Raw genomic sequence first — 17,122 nt, 5'->3', positions numbered from 1 at the left:
GATTGGTATTTGACCAATAAGGTAGCTCGTTTTTCCCGGACAATCCCGATGTGCAACCCTGTTTTTTAGGATATATTTCGGCTAAACTGCCTATCAATACCCCCAGTCATTTTAATTTGTTTATATTTGAATTCAGAGACCTCAAAAACATATAAAATGACATATTAATGGCTATGATTGTTATTTTTTTGGCAAATTTTTGGTTAAGTATTAGAAAAAAAAAAGGTTTTTTGCAGCCATTTTGAAAAAGTTAACTGAACCAATATAAAAATTCATTTTATTCCAAAAAGCTGTCCAGATTTAGTTTCAGCAGCCAAAATGGCCATAGGATACACTTGTCTTAAAAATGTTTGTCATTTGCCCACCCCTATTAATAGAGCCTCCCAAGTTACCGGGTAATTTATCATAAATATCCATTCTTATTACTTTTATCAAATATATATTTTTATATTATAATATTATACATCATTGTAGAAAAATATATTTAATTTGATACCTTTACAAATTTGATTGTATATGTACACATTATTATAGCTTTATAACTATTTTTGAAGTACAAAATAGGCCTAGCAAGTAGCATGCTGAAAGGAGTCTGGGTGTGGAAAACACCAAATGACACAAAACCTGCAATCCCGGTCATAATTGTTCGAACACTTTAATATGGGTACTTCAAATATGTCTCCCATTCCCCCGATCAATGCTGGTAGTTGTTTTTTTGGTCATGCAGTAGTAGGGAAGGGTTCAGACTTCACACCAAAGAAAGCAGAATTTTAATATGTCAGGTATAACAGAAATACGGTTTCAAACAGTCCTACTTTGACACAAGTGTTCAAACTATTTATGACCGGGATTGTAGGTCCACATATTTTTACATTACATAGTTTAATTTTACTATTATTAAAGCACTTCACGCTTAGTCTTTTACGTGGTATTTTAGTACACCACTGGGCATTATAATTATGCAAAAAGTAGAAATCCGAGTAAAATTGAGGGCGTCGCTGTGAAGCAAATCACACATTATTATGGCTTTAAGAGGCTAAATGACTGGGTGTCACGAAAAAAGTACGACCAAACAATTATAGAGTATTGTATTGTATTTGAACGACAGGGACATGGGCTAGTTCAGTTGAAATCCATACACTAAGAAATGATCTTAATCTCCCACACAGGGAGTGTAGATTTCAAATGGAAGTTGCCCATTTAGGTCCTGCATCAGATCGGGTGCGCTGTGATTTTGATTCTATTTTTCAAACATCCTCCCTCAGACACCCCCCTATGTCGCACAGTGCTCCGGACAGCGCTTCGTGCTGATGAGCACCTAATGACAAACTGACCACCGGCCACCACTGGTGTTTGGGATTGATTTTCACCGTAATTTTGTGACAAGTTTTCAAAATGTTTGCAAAAACTTTCAAGCTTTCTGCATTTTTAAAGGTCTCATTTCTATATGCACCAAAATATGACTAGTACACACCAGGAAATAACCGTCACCACCACTGACGACTCCCGAACACATGCCCCAGATTCGCCAACCTCTTCGATAATATTGGTCTCCACTTCCTTCTCAATCTCGACAATTTCATTAGTAACCACGCTATTGTCTATCTCGCACTGGAAGCTTCTTGCGCTGTATTCAGTTCCAGCAGGGCAGTGACAATCCATGTACTTATGCGTAGCCCCTGGAGGACAGCCCATCGAAGTGTACGCGTAACGTTGGCCATGTTGCTCCCGGACGCTATCGTCAATATCGCGTCTGTAACGCTGAAAGAAAGGATGACCGTGGAAGAATGACACCGCGTGGTCATCATTCACTACGGTTTTTGCAATGATGGTGGCATCTCGTCGTCTTTTGCGTGCAGATTTCTCAACGAGACGGTAAACGTTGGTGATGACGTATTTCTGAGATTCGCCGGATAAAGCTAGATTGACAAAGGTGGAGCGATGGACAGGGACTGTGGAAGATACAAGAAAGATAACTTTGGATAATTAATTAACCTAAAAGGAATGCAAAATAAATAAATTAAAAAATTTGGTTTTCATATATTTGTGACCTGCTACCACTAAATGAGCGTAAAAGTCGCAAGTTGGTAGTTTCGTGACCATGTTTCGGGCTGCCAAGTTGATGTTCCCTTATTTGTACAAGCCAGTAGTATGTCCTTCGTGAATGGCCCATTCTATCCCCATTCACAAAGAACATGCAGACATACTATTGGCTTGAACAGGTGCGTGTCAAACAAAGAACAGCAACACAACAGCCAGGAAGTCTCGAAAATACCAAAAAATTTGTGGCAGCAGATCGCATAGATCGCATTAAATAGAATGGAAAATCAAGAGATTATGACTTCTGCTGACATATGCGTCAAATCCCAAATATTTGATGTTAAAGGCCCATTGCAGTGATTTGCTCATCCGGACGATCGTAAAAATCATCAAATTTCAGATTTTGGTACCTTTGTCATTTTCATAGATGTGCTAACATAGCCTGCGAATGGTTCAGCTGAAAGCTGTGTATTTAAGACAAAATAAGACATTTTACATGAATCTGTAATTTAGATACTGACAGTATCTAAATTAGCTACATGTATTTGAATGGGGCTTCAACTTCATCAGTACTCCTGTTTTCTTTGTTTTTTGCCAAATTTGTCGTTTCAAAAATACCAAATGACAATTTGAATGACTTATCCTTCACTTTAAAAGCAATTTATAAACAATTTTAATTTTTTTACACTTGCACTGGGATCACTGAATGGGTCTGTAAATCAGTGCAGAGCAGGTTAGATATGAATTTGAGGAAACTATATGTGATTTAAAAACAAATTGTACAAGAAAAATAATCTTTTGGAACATTTTTGGTTTAAAATAATGTTTATAGTACTAGCATAGTACTACTACTAGGCATTGGCGTACGCAGGGGGGGTGTTACGTGTGTGAAACACCCCCCTTGGGTTTGTCCAAAAAATAAAAATGTGGGGAGAAAAGGCAAAGAGAGAGAGGGAGAGGGGGGAGAGGAGAGGAGGGAGATGAGCATGGCATAGGGGACACAATATCAAATTATCATAGGCCTATAGATGTCTTAACTACCCCCACTCAAATTTTTCTCTCCCCTATACCCGGTATTGACTGACCGGCAACATACGTAAATATGTCGATTAATGTTAACACCCCTCCCACACACACCCACATCCCATGTAATTGTTAATTGACATGGATATAGGGCCTACATGTTAACACCAACACCTCTCCATATCGTCACACCCCTGCCTCGGCAACGTACGTACGTAAAGGTTTTAATTGTGCAAATTGACTTCGGGACTTTTTTTTGTTTGAAGCAATGATTTAAATAGTGTAAAAATTATGCACCAAATGGCTTCAATCGGACCTTCATTTTGCAAAATTTTCCAACTTCTGCAGGAGGGAAAACTGTTGATCACGAAAGGCTTCATGGACCGTTATTTCACCAATTTTCGGCTTTTTCAAACTAAAATTTTAAACACTACAATGCCAAAATGGTCCGCCAAATCGCCTCAATTAGGTCTTCATTTTGCAAAAGTTTATTAATTCTGAGGGGCAAGGGGGCACATCCCCCCTCAGACATAAACATTAACAAGTAGCCATTTTGGCTTCTGCTTTCGACATTTACCAATTTGTAACACAATTTATATATAGGCCTACAACTTTAAGTAAGACTTGTTCACGAAAGGTTTCATGAACCGTCATTTCACAAATTTTCGGCTTTTTCAAACTAAATTTTTACACACTAATCATGCTAATAGTGCCAAAATGGTCCACCACTACGCTTCAATGAGGTCTTCATTTTGCAAAAGTTTCTTAATTCTCAGGGGGGCACATCCCCTCAGACACCCCCCTGTGTAGTGGATAAAGAAGTAGCCATTTTGGCTTCTGCTTTCTACATTTACCAATTTGTGTTTAACACAATAGGCCTACATCTGTAGGGAAAACGTGTTCACGAATGGCTTCATGGACCGTCATTTCACAAATTTTCGGCTTTTTCAAATTAAAATTTTACACACTAATAGTGCCAAAATTGTCCACCAAATCGCTTCAATTAGGTCTTCATTTTGCAAAAGTTTCTCACTTCTGAGGGGGCACATCCCCCTCAGACACCCTAAATCAGCATAAGCGCTGACGGGATGACCGCTATCACGGTCATTTCTTTATTTTGTTAGTTTTTTTTTTTCTTTCCCCCCTTAAGAAATTTTTGCGTACGCGCATGCTACTAGGTATGTGAAAGCCACCATACCATGGCGTCTCCCTGACCAGTGGGGTGCCTCACTTTTGCCGAGGCAAGTGCATCCAGTCGGGTGAATTTATTTTTGGACAGTCAGGGGAATCGAGACCCGTGGCCCCACGCCCACTTTTGAAAACCTGTGGATGCCATTGTCCCTGGCAAGCAGGCCTATCTTAACAACTGCGCCAGCATGGTCTTCACTCTAAATTTCAATATTAGGCCAAGTAAAAAAAAAATTAGTTTCTCATCTCCGCCCGCATCGTTCATTGCTGCAGCATCAAAAAAAGTTAAGACAAAATTTCGATTGATTTTCGCTGTCAGTACCTTTTCTAGTCTCGTTTCAGCTACTCCCTATTCCAGAAAAATACAGAACTAATTTTTTGGGATTAAAAAAATATTATCTTGTTTTGCCAAATGATACATAGCTAAATCCTAATCTTTAATTAGTCCTAACTAGCAATAAAAGTCAAATTTTAATATTTGGCCAATTTTTGAAAATAAGGGCCAAAAACATGCGTTTTTAGGTTGTTTTTCGTATGCTGTGACAATCAAGCCCAAAGACTTGTACTAAGACTAATTTCAGTAATGCATTCTAATTTTTGGAAACGTTTCATTCTTATAACCAACCATTTAATTAAAGTAACACAAAAAAGTGAAAATTAGAGCAAAATTTCGGCATATACTCAAGATTTTGAATGCTTAGACTTGTTCCAAGTCTGATTTTTGTGACTCGATTGTCAGAAAACATGCCAAAAATGTATGTTTTTGACTCTTTTTTCAAGAAATTAGTATAAAGGTGAACATTTTCTTTTATCTCCAGTTAGTATGATTAGGATTGAGCTATATTTTTTTAATCCTAAAAAAATTAGTGCTGTATTTTTCTGGAATGGGGAGTAGTTTGCAGGGCACATATGGAAGTTTTGCTGAAAAGACACTAGATCTATCATCTGTGGGGAAAAATCTTGTTTTGGAAAAAGCAAAAAAAAAAAAAAAATAAAAGGAGAAAAAAATGTTTTACTTGTCCTTCCTTACCTGGCAGTGGTCTTTGAAATTCATCCTCCTCCACATACCCCTCAAATGCTAGATCTTGGAGGAAGTCATTTTCTACGTGAGAAAAGTCGTATGGGGTTCCCTCAAATACGCCGCTTGTATTATAGATGCGAGGCGTGTATGAGAATTGCTCGTCAACGTATGCAACGTACCGATCTAATGATGGCGCGTGGAGGCAACCCTGTGGAGGAAAACAAATGAGGTTATTTCCATTGGAAGTTAGAGGATCCATGTTTTCAGAGGTTAGGGACCGTTCACAAACACTTGTTAGGGGGGCTGATGCAAAAAGGGGGGCCCTGAAATTTTTTGACCCTCCTAAGGAGGGGCCCTGAAAAAAATGACCACAAATTTTCCTGGGAAAATTGAGTTTATATGCTTTTCTATGGGGTTGACCCATAAATTTCATGTAAGGGGGGGGGGGCCTGATGCAAAAAAATTTAATCGCAAAAATTTTTCGGTCCCTTATTGCAATTAGTGAATAGAAAGGAACAGTAGCTTATCGTGGCTGCTCCTACCCCGGGGGGCTACAGAAAAGGTAAAATTTTTTTCTTAATAATAAATTTTAATATTAAAGAATTAGAGGTTTTCCCCCCAATAACCCCCATCCCCTCAAGCGGTGGCGGCACTATCTGGGGGGGGCAATTGCCCCCAAATATTTGTCTTGCCCCCAAATATTTTTCTTGCCCCCCAAATATTTTTCTTTCCCCCAGTTTTCTCCCCTCCCACTTTTCAGGCAAAACCACGTAAATTTCCACCTTTTGCGGCCAATTTTGCCCCCCCTGAAATTCACTTTGCCCCCCCCCCCAATTCCCCAACAAAAAATTCCTGGCGCCGCCACTGCAAAAGGGTATAGTTTCATTAGTTACACAATTTTTCTTAAACCATTTCCATAATTTTCCACCCTTTTTTCATTAATTCTTGCCGACTCGCCCCTTTTCCCAGTTCCTTCTTGCTGCCTCTTCAGCGCCCGCCGCACTTCCTTTTTGCCACCTCTTTCCTTTCACCAAGGGGGCAATACCTGGGGTCTTGCACCCCAAAAATACACACATGGGGTTGGCTATAACTGAGCACCACAGTGAGTCTACTAACATTGGATGTAATAATATGCAGAGGACTAATTGCCTATAACAAAGTGTCACCAAAAATGGTTCAAATTGCCATAACATTTTAAAGAACTATTTTGGTAGGTACTTGAGAAAACCAGAGATATGGTTGGTAAGAATAGTTAGTAGGGCTAAAGCAGCATGGGGGGAGGGAATTCCACCCAGTCAGAACTCTTGCCCCCCACCGCTTAAAAGCTTTTGATTGGTTACATAAATGATAAGGGGGGGGCAAGTGATTTGGAGCACTTTTCAATATTTTGCCTCGAAAAGGAGAAAAATATTAGTAGAGTAAAGTTACCACATGACCCCAAAAAAATTGCAACAGAAGGATTTTTGACAAATAACATATCAAAAGTTTAGAAAAATTGAACTTGGGCGAAGGGTCCAACTGTGGCGTAATCAAAATGGCCGCCAAAAGCTGGAAAAATACCCATTAATCTATTGATTTCATCCATTTTTCACTCGTTATTGTGGGTTCCACTGATGACAACCTTGTTCAGAAGTACATTACTGGATGTAGTAATGAATCTTTATATTGTGTTATTCAGATGGATCAATTTGACAGCCATAATGATTTTCAAAATGGTCGCCATTTTGGTATTTTGGCCTATGAAGTCAAATCATGCACGTGATTGTAAGGCGAAACTTAAGGCGTTCTATTTTCTAGAATAGCCAATATCCTTTGCACCAATATACCCAAATTTACATAGAGGTAGGCATACGAACCAAATTGGCAGCAAGAGTGAATTTCAAAATGGCTGCCATTTTGGTATATGTTGGCTTATTGAGTTTAATTATGCACGTATTGTAACTCGAAACTTAAAGTGACAGAACTTTTAAAATAATAATAAAAATTGAAATATACTAAATTCAATACTGCTGCACAATTACCATACTTCCTGCTGAATAGAAGTTGGGTAAACAAATATTTTTTCTTTTGATAGTGACTTACATGTGGGTATTGGTCCGATACGTACTCCTCGCCTCGACACACCATGAATAGTTGTAAGTCAAGCGTGTAGTCCGCTCGGAGGATGGCCGGTGAGAATTTTACTTCTAGTGTGACATTCTCCTTGTGAGCAATACCCCTAGCTCCTTCCACACTCAGCTCTTGATTATCAGCCCCTGTTAAAAAAAGAGAAAAAAGGGTAATGATTTATAGTGCACAGTCACAACACCTTAACGTTGATCCAAAAGCCTCGGGTTGTATCATAGGCCAATTACACAAATTTCCACTTTTTCCAGCAATTTTGTGCAAAATTTGTTGATTTTGCCCCCCCCACCCAAAACAAATTTCCTGGTGCCGCCACTATGTCCACCTCACCTTTAAGTGCAACAAGCATGATCGCAATTTGGTCTTCTTCCTCGTCTTGTATGAATACAACCGTCTGAATGGTGAGCAGAAGCGCCACCTTGGCTGGGTCACCATCTATGGGGTCGCCGCATTCGTTGATATCAAAACCACCTGATGCATTCACGCATGTGTATTCGCTAAAGCTGAATTCAAACACTCCGGATGCGTCAATTGGAGAACGGTTTTCCTCGTGACCGGTGACGTCAATGTCCAGTATGACCTTGAACTCCCATAGCTACAAGGAAGAGACAAATGTCATTCAAGAAATATAGGCCATTATCAGTGGCGGCGCTACTGGGGGATTTGCCCCCCATATTTTTCTTGCCCCCCACTTTTGAGGCAAAACCCCAAAATCACTTAAATTCCTACTTTTTGCAGCAATTTTTGGCAAAATTTTCCAATTTTGCCCCCCCCTGAAATTCACTTTGCCCCGCCCCCCAATGAAAAATTCCGCCGCCACTGGCCATTATGACTATTCTATAGAGGACCTGCATGTGATGTACCTCAACTGTAAAATCATGGCTGAATGATTGGCTGTTTGATACAGAAGTTTACAAAGGGCATAGATTTCTTTTTGACATGGGGGATGGGGTTGGATCATATATAGTACCTTTTGCCGACAGAATAAGTTTATGGTACAAATGTGTATACGAAGCATGTGGAAATTTGCCATATTGGAGCTAAATGGCGAAATACAGTGCAAAAGTGGAATTAATTCAGGTAAAGAGCGCAAAAATTGGCACTTTTTGAAATACCAGGTTTATTAAAGAAATGCAAATTTACTGTAATTAAAGTATTTTATGCTTAGTCTTTCACTTTGGTTATCTTAGTGCATTTTTGCGTATTAAAATCATAGTTGAAATTCAAAGAATGGCTGCTGTGAGTAAATCACACATTGCTTTAATGTAGTTTACCCCTCCCCGGCGGATTTGTTTGCTGAAACTTGCATTTGTGATCACAAGTATTCTCATTTTTTGCTAGATGCTGGTATAGACCCACTTGACATGTGAAGTCATTGCCCGGCAGTATGCGTGTGAATTATGACAATTTCTATTGTTCTTTGCCCTGTAGTGTGCGTACGCATCGTAGTTTGCGCAGGGAAAGTTCGTTCAAGCATATCGATAGACCAGTCCTTCGCCTTTAATTGTTGATAAACAATGATGTCAAGTGGTCTATAGGTTTATTGGGTGACACTATACCTGATTACACTGTACTTGCTGCCCTGTTCCCTGGTCCAATAGAAACTCGCACCATGGACTTTCAAAAATTGCACTTGGTGGTTCTGAGATGATCACACGAAGGCCATGTGATAGGGATTCGCTATCCGCTATATATACTAAGCTGTTTTGGACATATGTCACCATTTGGTCTTCAGAGTCTACCACAGTGCGGAACCTGCATCAGAAAAATGTTGGTAAAATGAATTATATTAGATCAGGCATTTTCAAATAGCGGCGCGCATGCCACTTGTGGCGTGCGGCGAGGTTCCAAGGGGTGCACGACTTCATTTTTGAAATAATAATAAATTTTTTTCCCTATATTGTAATACCATTATACAAGTGTCTACTCCTTGTAAAGATGCAAGCAAGATGCAAACAAGATTTAAGATAAATAGCGCCATCATTGTTCAACTTTTCTTAAAGATGACTCAGTTTTACATGCCATCAATCAACAAAATCTATGCCACTGATAAGAAGTATTGAGTATTATATACACAGAGGAGTAAGATAAAACAGAGCGCGTACCACCAGTAGCTACCAGTCAAAGTCTCCGCCTCATCCGATAATGAGGGCCGATTGTTCCGTGAAATGCGACAGGCGAGACTGCTACGCAATTACCGCGTATTTTCACGGTCTATCGCGTAATCGCGAAAACGCATACGCTCTATCGCGAAGGCACGCATAGCGCTGGCGTGATTGTTAGACACAACACGATCGAACAATCGGCCCTCATGAATAATATGCGAGAACTGGTAGCATACAATACACGGGGACTTTGACTGGTTGTACACGCTCTGTTTCTTCCTCCTCTGTGATTATATATAAAGGAAAGCATAATGAAAATGTATTTGGCACCTTTTGAAAATGTCTGTCCTTCATGGCCCTTGAATAATTGTAACTTGTTTTAGCAGTGGTGGCGCCTGGAATTTTTTTTTTCAAGTTCAGGGGGGTAAAATCAACAAATTTTGTTTAAAATTTTCCCAAAAAGTGGAAAATTTCCACATTTTGGGTTTTTATTAGGGAAACTGGGGGAGTACTGACTGGGGGCATTTCCCCATGCACCACCACTGTGTTTTAGATGTTCTTATTTAACACCATTACCTTATATGGAGATGGGCTTGTGTTGCGATAGGTTCACCCTGATTATCAAACACTGCAGAAACTCTGACGAATTCCACAACGGGCTGAAGTAGTGCCGTAGATGAGATGATGAGTTTGGATATAGCGGTACGAGAGAGACGCCAGATTAACTCTATGCTGGACTGAACAGAATAGAAAAAAATAGAAAATAGTGGTAAATAAGCCCTTCTTTGACCACATCAATTTCTTCCCTAGCCACCTGTTTAACCCGGGGGGGGTGGGGGGGGGCACTCACAGAAAATGGGTGACAGGGATGAGCGGCCACATTGACCCCCATTTTTCAACTCCCTCTCACCCAATGACTCCCTTTTTTCGTTTTACTTAACTCCCTCTCACCCAATGACCCCTTTTTCGTTTTACTTAACTCCCTCTCACCCAATGACCCCTTTTTTCGTTTTACTTAACTCCTTCATCCTTCACCCAATGACCCCCTTTTTTGTTTTCCTGTCAACAAAAGACCCCCTTTTTTCAAAAATTTAACCAAAATTTTTGAAAATTAAATTTCTCACTGAATGACACTGTTTGCTTTTTTCTTCAAAATTTTTCAAATTTTTCAAAAAGATTTTAAAATTTTGTACCAACTGTTATATTTTGACCCTAAATTTTTCCCAGTCTTACTGAATGACCCCCTTTTTGGTAAAATTTTACAGTCTCACGGAAAGACCCCCTTTTTTCGGCCTTCTCACTGAAAGACCCCCTTAATTCGGTGTCTACGTCTATGCTCTCACCGAAAGACCCCAAGTTTGGAACTGCTGTCCGCACATCCTCGCACAAGCCCTACCTGAACAAATGAGAGCCCTGCTGCATCATTCTTTTCGTCCTTGGGGCGTACATTGATGGCATATAGCATGGTTCTATATTCAAGCTCATCTGCACTGCTAGCATCACTCGTCAATTGCCACACCTACAATAAGAAATACAGAAATGTGTGTCAATTATGTAGCCTATACGGTATAGCTATTTATTTTGTTCATCAGTAAATTTTTTTGCAATATAATATTAAAATTTGGAACGTTTGGTCGGACAAGTAAACAATTTTTTTGCCTCACCTTGAACCAAATTTGCTGATAACTTATTAAACAATTAACAGTGTAGTCCTACATTTGAATTCAGTGGGGGCACCAGTTTTTTGTCGGGGTGGGGGCATTTAGGGTGCACAAAATTGTGGAAATGTGGAAATTTGTGTAATTTTGGGTTTTTTGCCTTAAAAGTGAGGGGGAGCAAGAAAAATATTGGGAGGGCAAATTCCCTCCTGCCACCCCCTAGTGCCGTCACTGAACAAAACAAAATAAAGCAAACAAACATTCCTACCTTGGTTTGTCCATCTGATTCCGTACAATCAAACCAGGTTGCCATACTACCCTTAAAATGGATTTTGTTGTTCCTTCTTGTTTGGTTGGCTGAAAAATCAAAACAAAAAGATCCAAATTCAGTTTCAGTATAGTGTAGTATAGCCTTATTTCAGGGACAATAGTCATTATAATTTCAATGGAATTCTTCCATTACTTTCACTTGAATGCGCCCCTTTTTGAAGCCACTATATAAAGAGGTTATTTTGCATTTTGGTATATGTGACGTGTCATGTCAAAAGGAGACACTTTTGGGCAGGGTTCGCAGGTTTTTGCCGCAGGTGGAAAAAACCATGGTTTTAACCACTTGGCAAAAACAGTTTTTGCCGGCAAAAATGGCAAAAACTAAAAAAGTGATTTATAGTTCAGTTTTTTCATCTCAAAACAAATAATTAAGTTACAAAAATAAGTTCCCGAAACAAGGCCAGATTTTGTAATTATAAGCAATATATTAAGAAATTAAAGGCGTGCGTTTTCATTGCTCAAGTGCAGTTAACCGAAATGTGGCATGTATCAAATTCAAAACTTTTTCATTTTAAGGACTTAATGAGACAAAAAATATGTTGAATGATTCTCTAAAAGTTGTGTGTTACTGTTTATGAGCTTTCTGTGTCACTTTTTAATATTGAGTGACTATAATGTGAGTTTTTGCCAGTTTTTGCCATTTTTGCCGGTTTAAACCAGGCAAAAACCTGTTTTTGCCAGGTTTTTGCCACTTTGCCGGCAAAAACAGGTTTTTGCCGGCAAAACCGAACCCTGCTTTTGGGCAGGATCGTAACTGGAGAAATAGCCAAAAATCTACCCGGGGGAGATTTTTCACAATTTGGGTTTGTTGCAAATTTGTGATGTTATTAATGTTCTTGTATTTTTGAGACATTTTTCTAGGTAATTCCTACTCTCAACATTGTCAATAATATTTTTAAAGGCCGATATCTCAATTTCCAATTTTATAATACCATAACTTACGAACTCAATATCTTCGCTTAGGAATGTCCGATTTCATTGGGGAAAACAGCATTGTGGAGCAAAATATCTCTATATTTAAGATATGTAAAAACATTAAAATTGATAACCTGCCCAAAAGTGTCTCCTTTTGACATGACACGTCACATATATGTTATCACTATAATTCAGTGGCATAGCCAAGATTTTATCGTGTGGTGAGCCAAACTGACAATATTAGTCCCAGATTTCACTGAAAGTACCATTATGATCCCGAGGGACAGTCCCGGAATGGGGTAGCCAGGTTTTCAGAACCGGGGTGGGGGAGGGGGGAAGGAACACAACTTGTAAATGTTTTAAACTGAAATATTTTTTTTGCTGATGAAAGTTGCTAATTATTGACCCAATTTCTTTTTGTCCAATGTGGTGCTTGAGAATATAAAAAGTGGGGAGGGGGTTGAGAGCAAAAATTTCCAACACGCTCTTTGGTTTATATATCAATATCATTCAATTCCGCAATATCAGCAGACAAAAGAGAAGCGACCACCAATCTTTGGGTTACATGTTTTCATTATTTCTTCACTCTGCATAAGCAGAACACACTAATTTGTCTACTGTTCACCCCATTTGTTAACAAACACCCTTTGTGTACCAACGGTCATGATGAGTGGGGGGCACCAGCCCCCTGGCCCCCCACTGGCTACGTGGACAGGCTCTCTAGGGGTAACTTATACGGGTTGCCACTGAGACCCATTATAGAAATTATATACAAATTTTTCAAGAAATTTCAGGTATTTGGACCCATCTCTATGCCATAAGTCCTAACTTTGCCCCAAATTTGGTTATATTGCAAGAAAAAGTAATTGTCTATACAAAGTAATTGATAACCAAAATTGCTGAAAGTGTGACAGTTTTACCAAGGGGGCTGCTTCCACCCTGTGATCAGTCTTGCCTGCCTTTTGGGTGTTGATATTTAACTTGAGTTTTTGGCTTTTTTGTACTTTATAGCCCCAAGTTTACCATTTTCATCAAAGTTTGTCCCCTTGAAAGTTGCCTTTCCCCTTCTGGAAAAGTGCTGGCTACCCCACTGCCTGTATGGAAATCATTTGTACCGAGTACCTTCCCCAGAGCAGTGTTGTAGCCAGGGGGAAAAGGGCCAGCTGCCCCCTGTGAGAAGTTTCCCCCCCCCCTTCCTGTGAGCTCTTGTGGAATGCTGGCTGCCCTGATATTTAAGATTTGTAGACCTTTTTTTGTATTTTTAGTCCATTTTTCATTTTCGTCAAAGTTTGCCCCCCCCCCTTAAAAGTTGTCTTGCCCCCTTTGCCCATCCTCTGAAAAAGTGCTGGGTACACAACTGCCCCAGAGTCCATCTCCCAGTTACAATCAACGAAAAAAGTCTTGGAACGCTTGCGTGTAAATAACGGAAAACTCTCACCCCCTCCCCCCGTTCAATGTTGAGAAATGCCAATATCTTCAGCGGTTTCCCAATGTGTTCCAACATTGATTGATGGGGAGAGGGGAAGGTAAATCATTGTTGTAGATGTCATGCTTGTTCCCAGGCAAAATATACGTCATTTCCATGATCATATGAAATTCTGCACAGAATTTCGACAGAGTGTACCAAGCGTTCCAAGGACTTTTTTCGTAGATTGTGCTCATTCGTCCCAAATTACATGCATCCTAAATACTAACTTTCAACCGTTCCTCGAGTAAATTCTGTAAACAAATCTTTAGCACCAAGCTCCACTGCAGTTCTATTCTGAAAGTAGTCATCACTAAGGTATGTGTTGAAATCCTGGTCTTCATAGACGTTAGAACACGGACCGGTATTGGCTGCAATTAGTCTGCCTGTAGTCAAGATAAAATGATGGGTTTGATTTCAGTGTATGAGAATTTACAAAGGTGATTGGTCCTCAGTTGCCCCCGTGAGAGCCCTTTTTGTAATTTTAAACCCATTTTTGACTATTTTCATCAAAGTTTGCCCCCTGGAAATTTGCCTTGCGCCCTATCTGAAAAAGCTCCTGGCTCCAACACTGTTGCCCCCCCAATATGCATACCTTGCAATGATATTTGATCTGTTCAGGTTTGACCCAGGTGGGGAGACACTTTACACAAATGACCACATGGTTATGCCCCCAGAAAGACCCTGTTTTTGGACAGTACAGCTCCCCCAATCCCCTGAATTTTACCAAAACACTGAAAGACCCCTGATTTTGATAAGGCCAAAAAAATATTGTTGTGCTGCCCTCAAGTGGGAAAAATTGTAAAGTTGGGTAGGTCGGTTGGATTTCTTTTTTTCTTCTTATTTTAAACCTTCAGTTTTTAAAAATTAGGGGATATTTGTCCATTTTGACTTCTGGATATTTGTTAGACATGATCAATTTAAGACTATAGTCTTTAAATAAAAATATCAATTTTGAGTGAAAAACATTGAAAAAATCATCATTCAAAAAAAAAAGTGTAACCCTAATTTTTCAGGATTTAGGGTCGGTCGATTTAAAAGCCGGGGGTCACTCCCATTGTGGCCTGTACACCATCCGCAATAATCAGCTTTTGAAAAGCACCCAAGGATTTAACCCTTGGCTAAAACGACACCCTAAACAGGGATTTCATTCCTAACATCAAATTTCATACCCTAAATTTCATTTCCGCGTATTTAGAAATTGCAATTTTGCTACCCTTTTTTCCAATTTGTCATGTTTTTGACACCCTAAATTTATCGTGGATAGTGTACAGGCCACAATGGGAGTGACCCCGGTTTAAAAGCAACACACACACACAAATTTGGCCTAGTTTCAGCGCCTAGTATATTGCTCATTCCTCACATTTCTGGTGTGTTTTTTTCAGGCAATTTTCAACCAGAGAGCTATAAGGAAGACCCTTGATTTTGACCATTCGCAGCTGCCAAAGACCCACCACCTTAAATTTATTGGGGGAACATACCCAACAAATAATTGATGATGCACCCTTTCCAGGACAACTTCGATTAAACCCAAGAAAGCTTCTTATGATTGATACCTATTCCCATGCATGGGGTCCATTTTGAAGACCTGGAGGCTAAATGGGGCTGGTGGGAACAATCCGAGGTTAACACTCCTCCCTGCGTACAGGCCTGGGTCTACATTATATCTGTATGGTTCAATGTCAATAAGGCTCCACATTTTTTTTTAAACCTTCAGTTTTTAAAAATCCCCTCAAATATTAAATAATGCTTGTTCAATTAGGGGACATTTGTCAATTTTGACTTCTGGATACCTGTTAGACAACAATTAAAGACTAGTCTTACAATAAAATATTAATTTTAAGTGAAAACTATGGCGTAAAATCTGACATAAAAATAGCACATGCTACACATTCCCTCACCCAGAAAACGTTGTCCCAATAACTTACCCGTTCCTTCATCCACTGGCAATTGGTCTACATTATATCTGTATGGTTCAAAGTCAATGATCCAGAATTCCTTGATGCCTATGGTGTCTTGTACGTTAAGCGTTAATGTTACCAATCCTCCAGCTACGTCAAATGTGTCCTTGGTTACTTGGCCCATGTCTTTAAGAAAACATAAAAACAACTTGGTGAGATCCTTTGGAAAAATGCAAGATGGAAAGGAGCAGCCACATCATATTTACCCCCCCCCCCTTTCGACTAGCCCAAATTACATGTAGAAGTGCAATATCAGTCACACATTAGCCTACTCACTGGGTATTTGGTCTTGAACAACTCCAGCTCATAAGTATCAGCAAACTGAGCCTCTCAGGTCCCAAGCTCCCTCATGTTGACAGTGGCGGTGCTACGAGAGGGGGGGGGCATTTGCCCCAAAATATTTTTCTTGCCCCTTTCAATTTGCCCCCCCCCCAACTTTTGAGACAAACCCCAAAATTACGTAAATTTCCACTTTTTGCGGCAATTTTGCACAAAATTTGTCGATTTCCCCCCCCTGGAATTAGTTGGTTTTTCCCCCTGCAAAAAATCCTGGTGCTGCCACCGGGAGGCACGGTACTGACTACTGCCACTGCAAAAATTGCAAGAACTTGTGCAGTTTTGGCCTGTTTTATTTATGCACACATATCCCAAAATAATATTTTGTTCGTGGGTTCTGAGATGATTGTACACTCCCCCCCTAGTACAACAAGTCATACCTAAAATATTTTCTCAATTTTAATTTTATCCTTCCCCCCAAATAAAAAAAATCACCGTATAGATCCCTGTACTACTCCCCCACCCATGATGACGGTCGCCTACTCCAATACAATAGGATCTATATGTTCTTTTATATTATTAGGTGTATCAACTAAAAAGAATTAAATTCTACAGGGCTGAAATTCTAGGAATGGCCTGCATGTGTAGGCCTACTCCACGTCCCGGGTCACTCCACGTCACTGCTATTATAGTGCCCCCCACACACACACTACAAATTTACCTGCAAATCTGTTATCTTCATTCTTTGACACCACATCTCCTCCAAACCCCACCTGATCTATGTTATCACCAAAGTTTGCTTGACATTTGACGTGGTTCATAAAACATAGAATCGGGAGAATCCAGAAAATATCGTTCGGCCGAAAAGATCTCGCCATGGTGATGATCGGAGCTTCTGGTAACCGAGGGAGGAGAGCTGATGTATGCTGAATACCACACTGGCTGAATACTGTGTGAATGGGCGTAGACCTCCGACTGACAATACAGCTGGCAAGTTGGGGTGTGTTGCCAAAACA

The 17,122-nt window shown here is 39.8% G+C and overlaps 1 protein-coding gene and 1 long non-coding RNA gene across 2 annotated transcripts in view; one reads left to right on the top strand and one right to left on the bottom strand.

The window, feature by feature from the left end:
* LOC140162676 (uncharacterized) overlaps positions 1-17,122 on the top strand; it is a 252,946-nt gene that overhangs the window by 102,031 nt on the left and 133,793 nt on the right. The window lies entirely within an intron of this gene.
* LOC140162674 (uncharacterized) lies at positions 420-17,032 on the bottom strand. Its single transcript, XM_072185947.1, has 11 exons — positions 16,828-17,032; positions 15,798-15,956; positions 14,100-14,255; positions 11,428-11,516; positions 10,898-11,020; positions 10,078-10,238; positions 8,956-9,151; positions 7,727-7,991; positions 7,355-7,527; positions 5,282-5,480; positions 420-1,952 (listed from the first exon to the last, which is right to left on the bottom strand). Exons 1-11 carry the CDS (start codon positions 16,982-16,984, stop codon positions 1,444-1,446), a joined length of 2,187 nt encoding a protein of 728 aa, XP_072042048.1. The 5' UTR covers positions 16,985-17,032; the 3' UTR covers positions 420-1,443.

The sequence above is a fragment of the Amphiura filiformis genome, chromosome 10 (genome assembly GCF_039555335.1).
Source record: "Amphiura filiformis chromosome 10, Afil_fr2py, whole genome shotgun sequence".
NCBI lineage: Eukaryota > Metazoa > Echinodermata > Ophiuroidea > Amphilepidida > Amphiuridae > Amphiura > Amphiura filiformis.
The sequence above is the reverse complement of the archived record's forward strand: the minus strand, read 5'-3'. Positions and strand labels throughout refer to the sequence as shown.

What these genes read in the sequence shown, in the direction of transcription:
- LOC140162674 (XM_072185947.1), bottom strand. Translation starts at nt 16,984, where the DNA reads ATGGCGAGATCTTTTCGGCCGAACGATATTTTCTGGATTCTCCCGATT. An exon ending in CAGGGCTCTCATTTGTTCAG is followed by an intron (nt 10,239 to 10,897) that starts GTAGGGCTTGTG and finishes TATTCTGTTCAG; the next exon opens with TCCAGCATAGAGTTAATCTG. An exon ending in ATTTCAAAGACCACTGCCAG is followed by an intron (nt 1,953 to 5,281) that starts GTAAGGAAGGAC and finishes TATCTTCCACAG; the next exon opens with TCCCTGTCCATCGCTCCACC.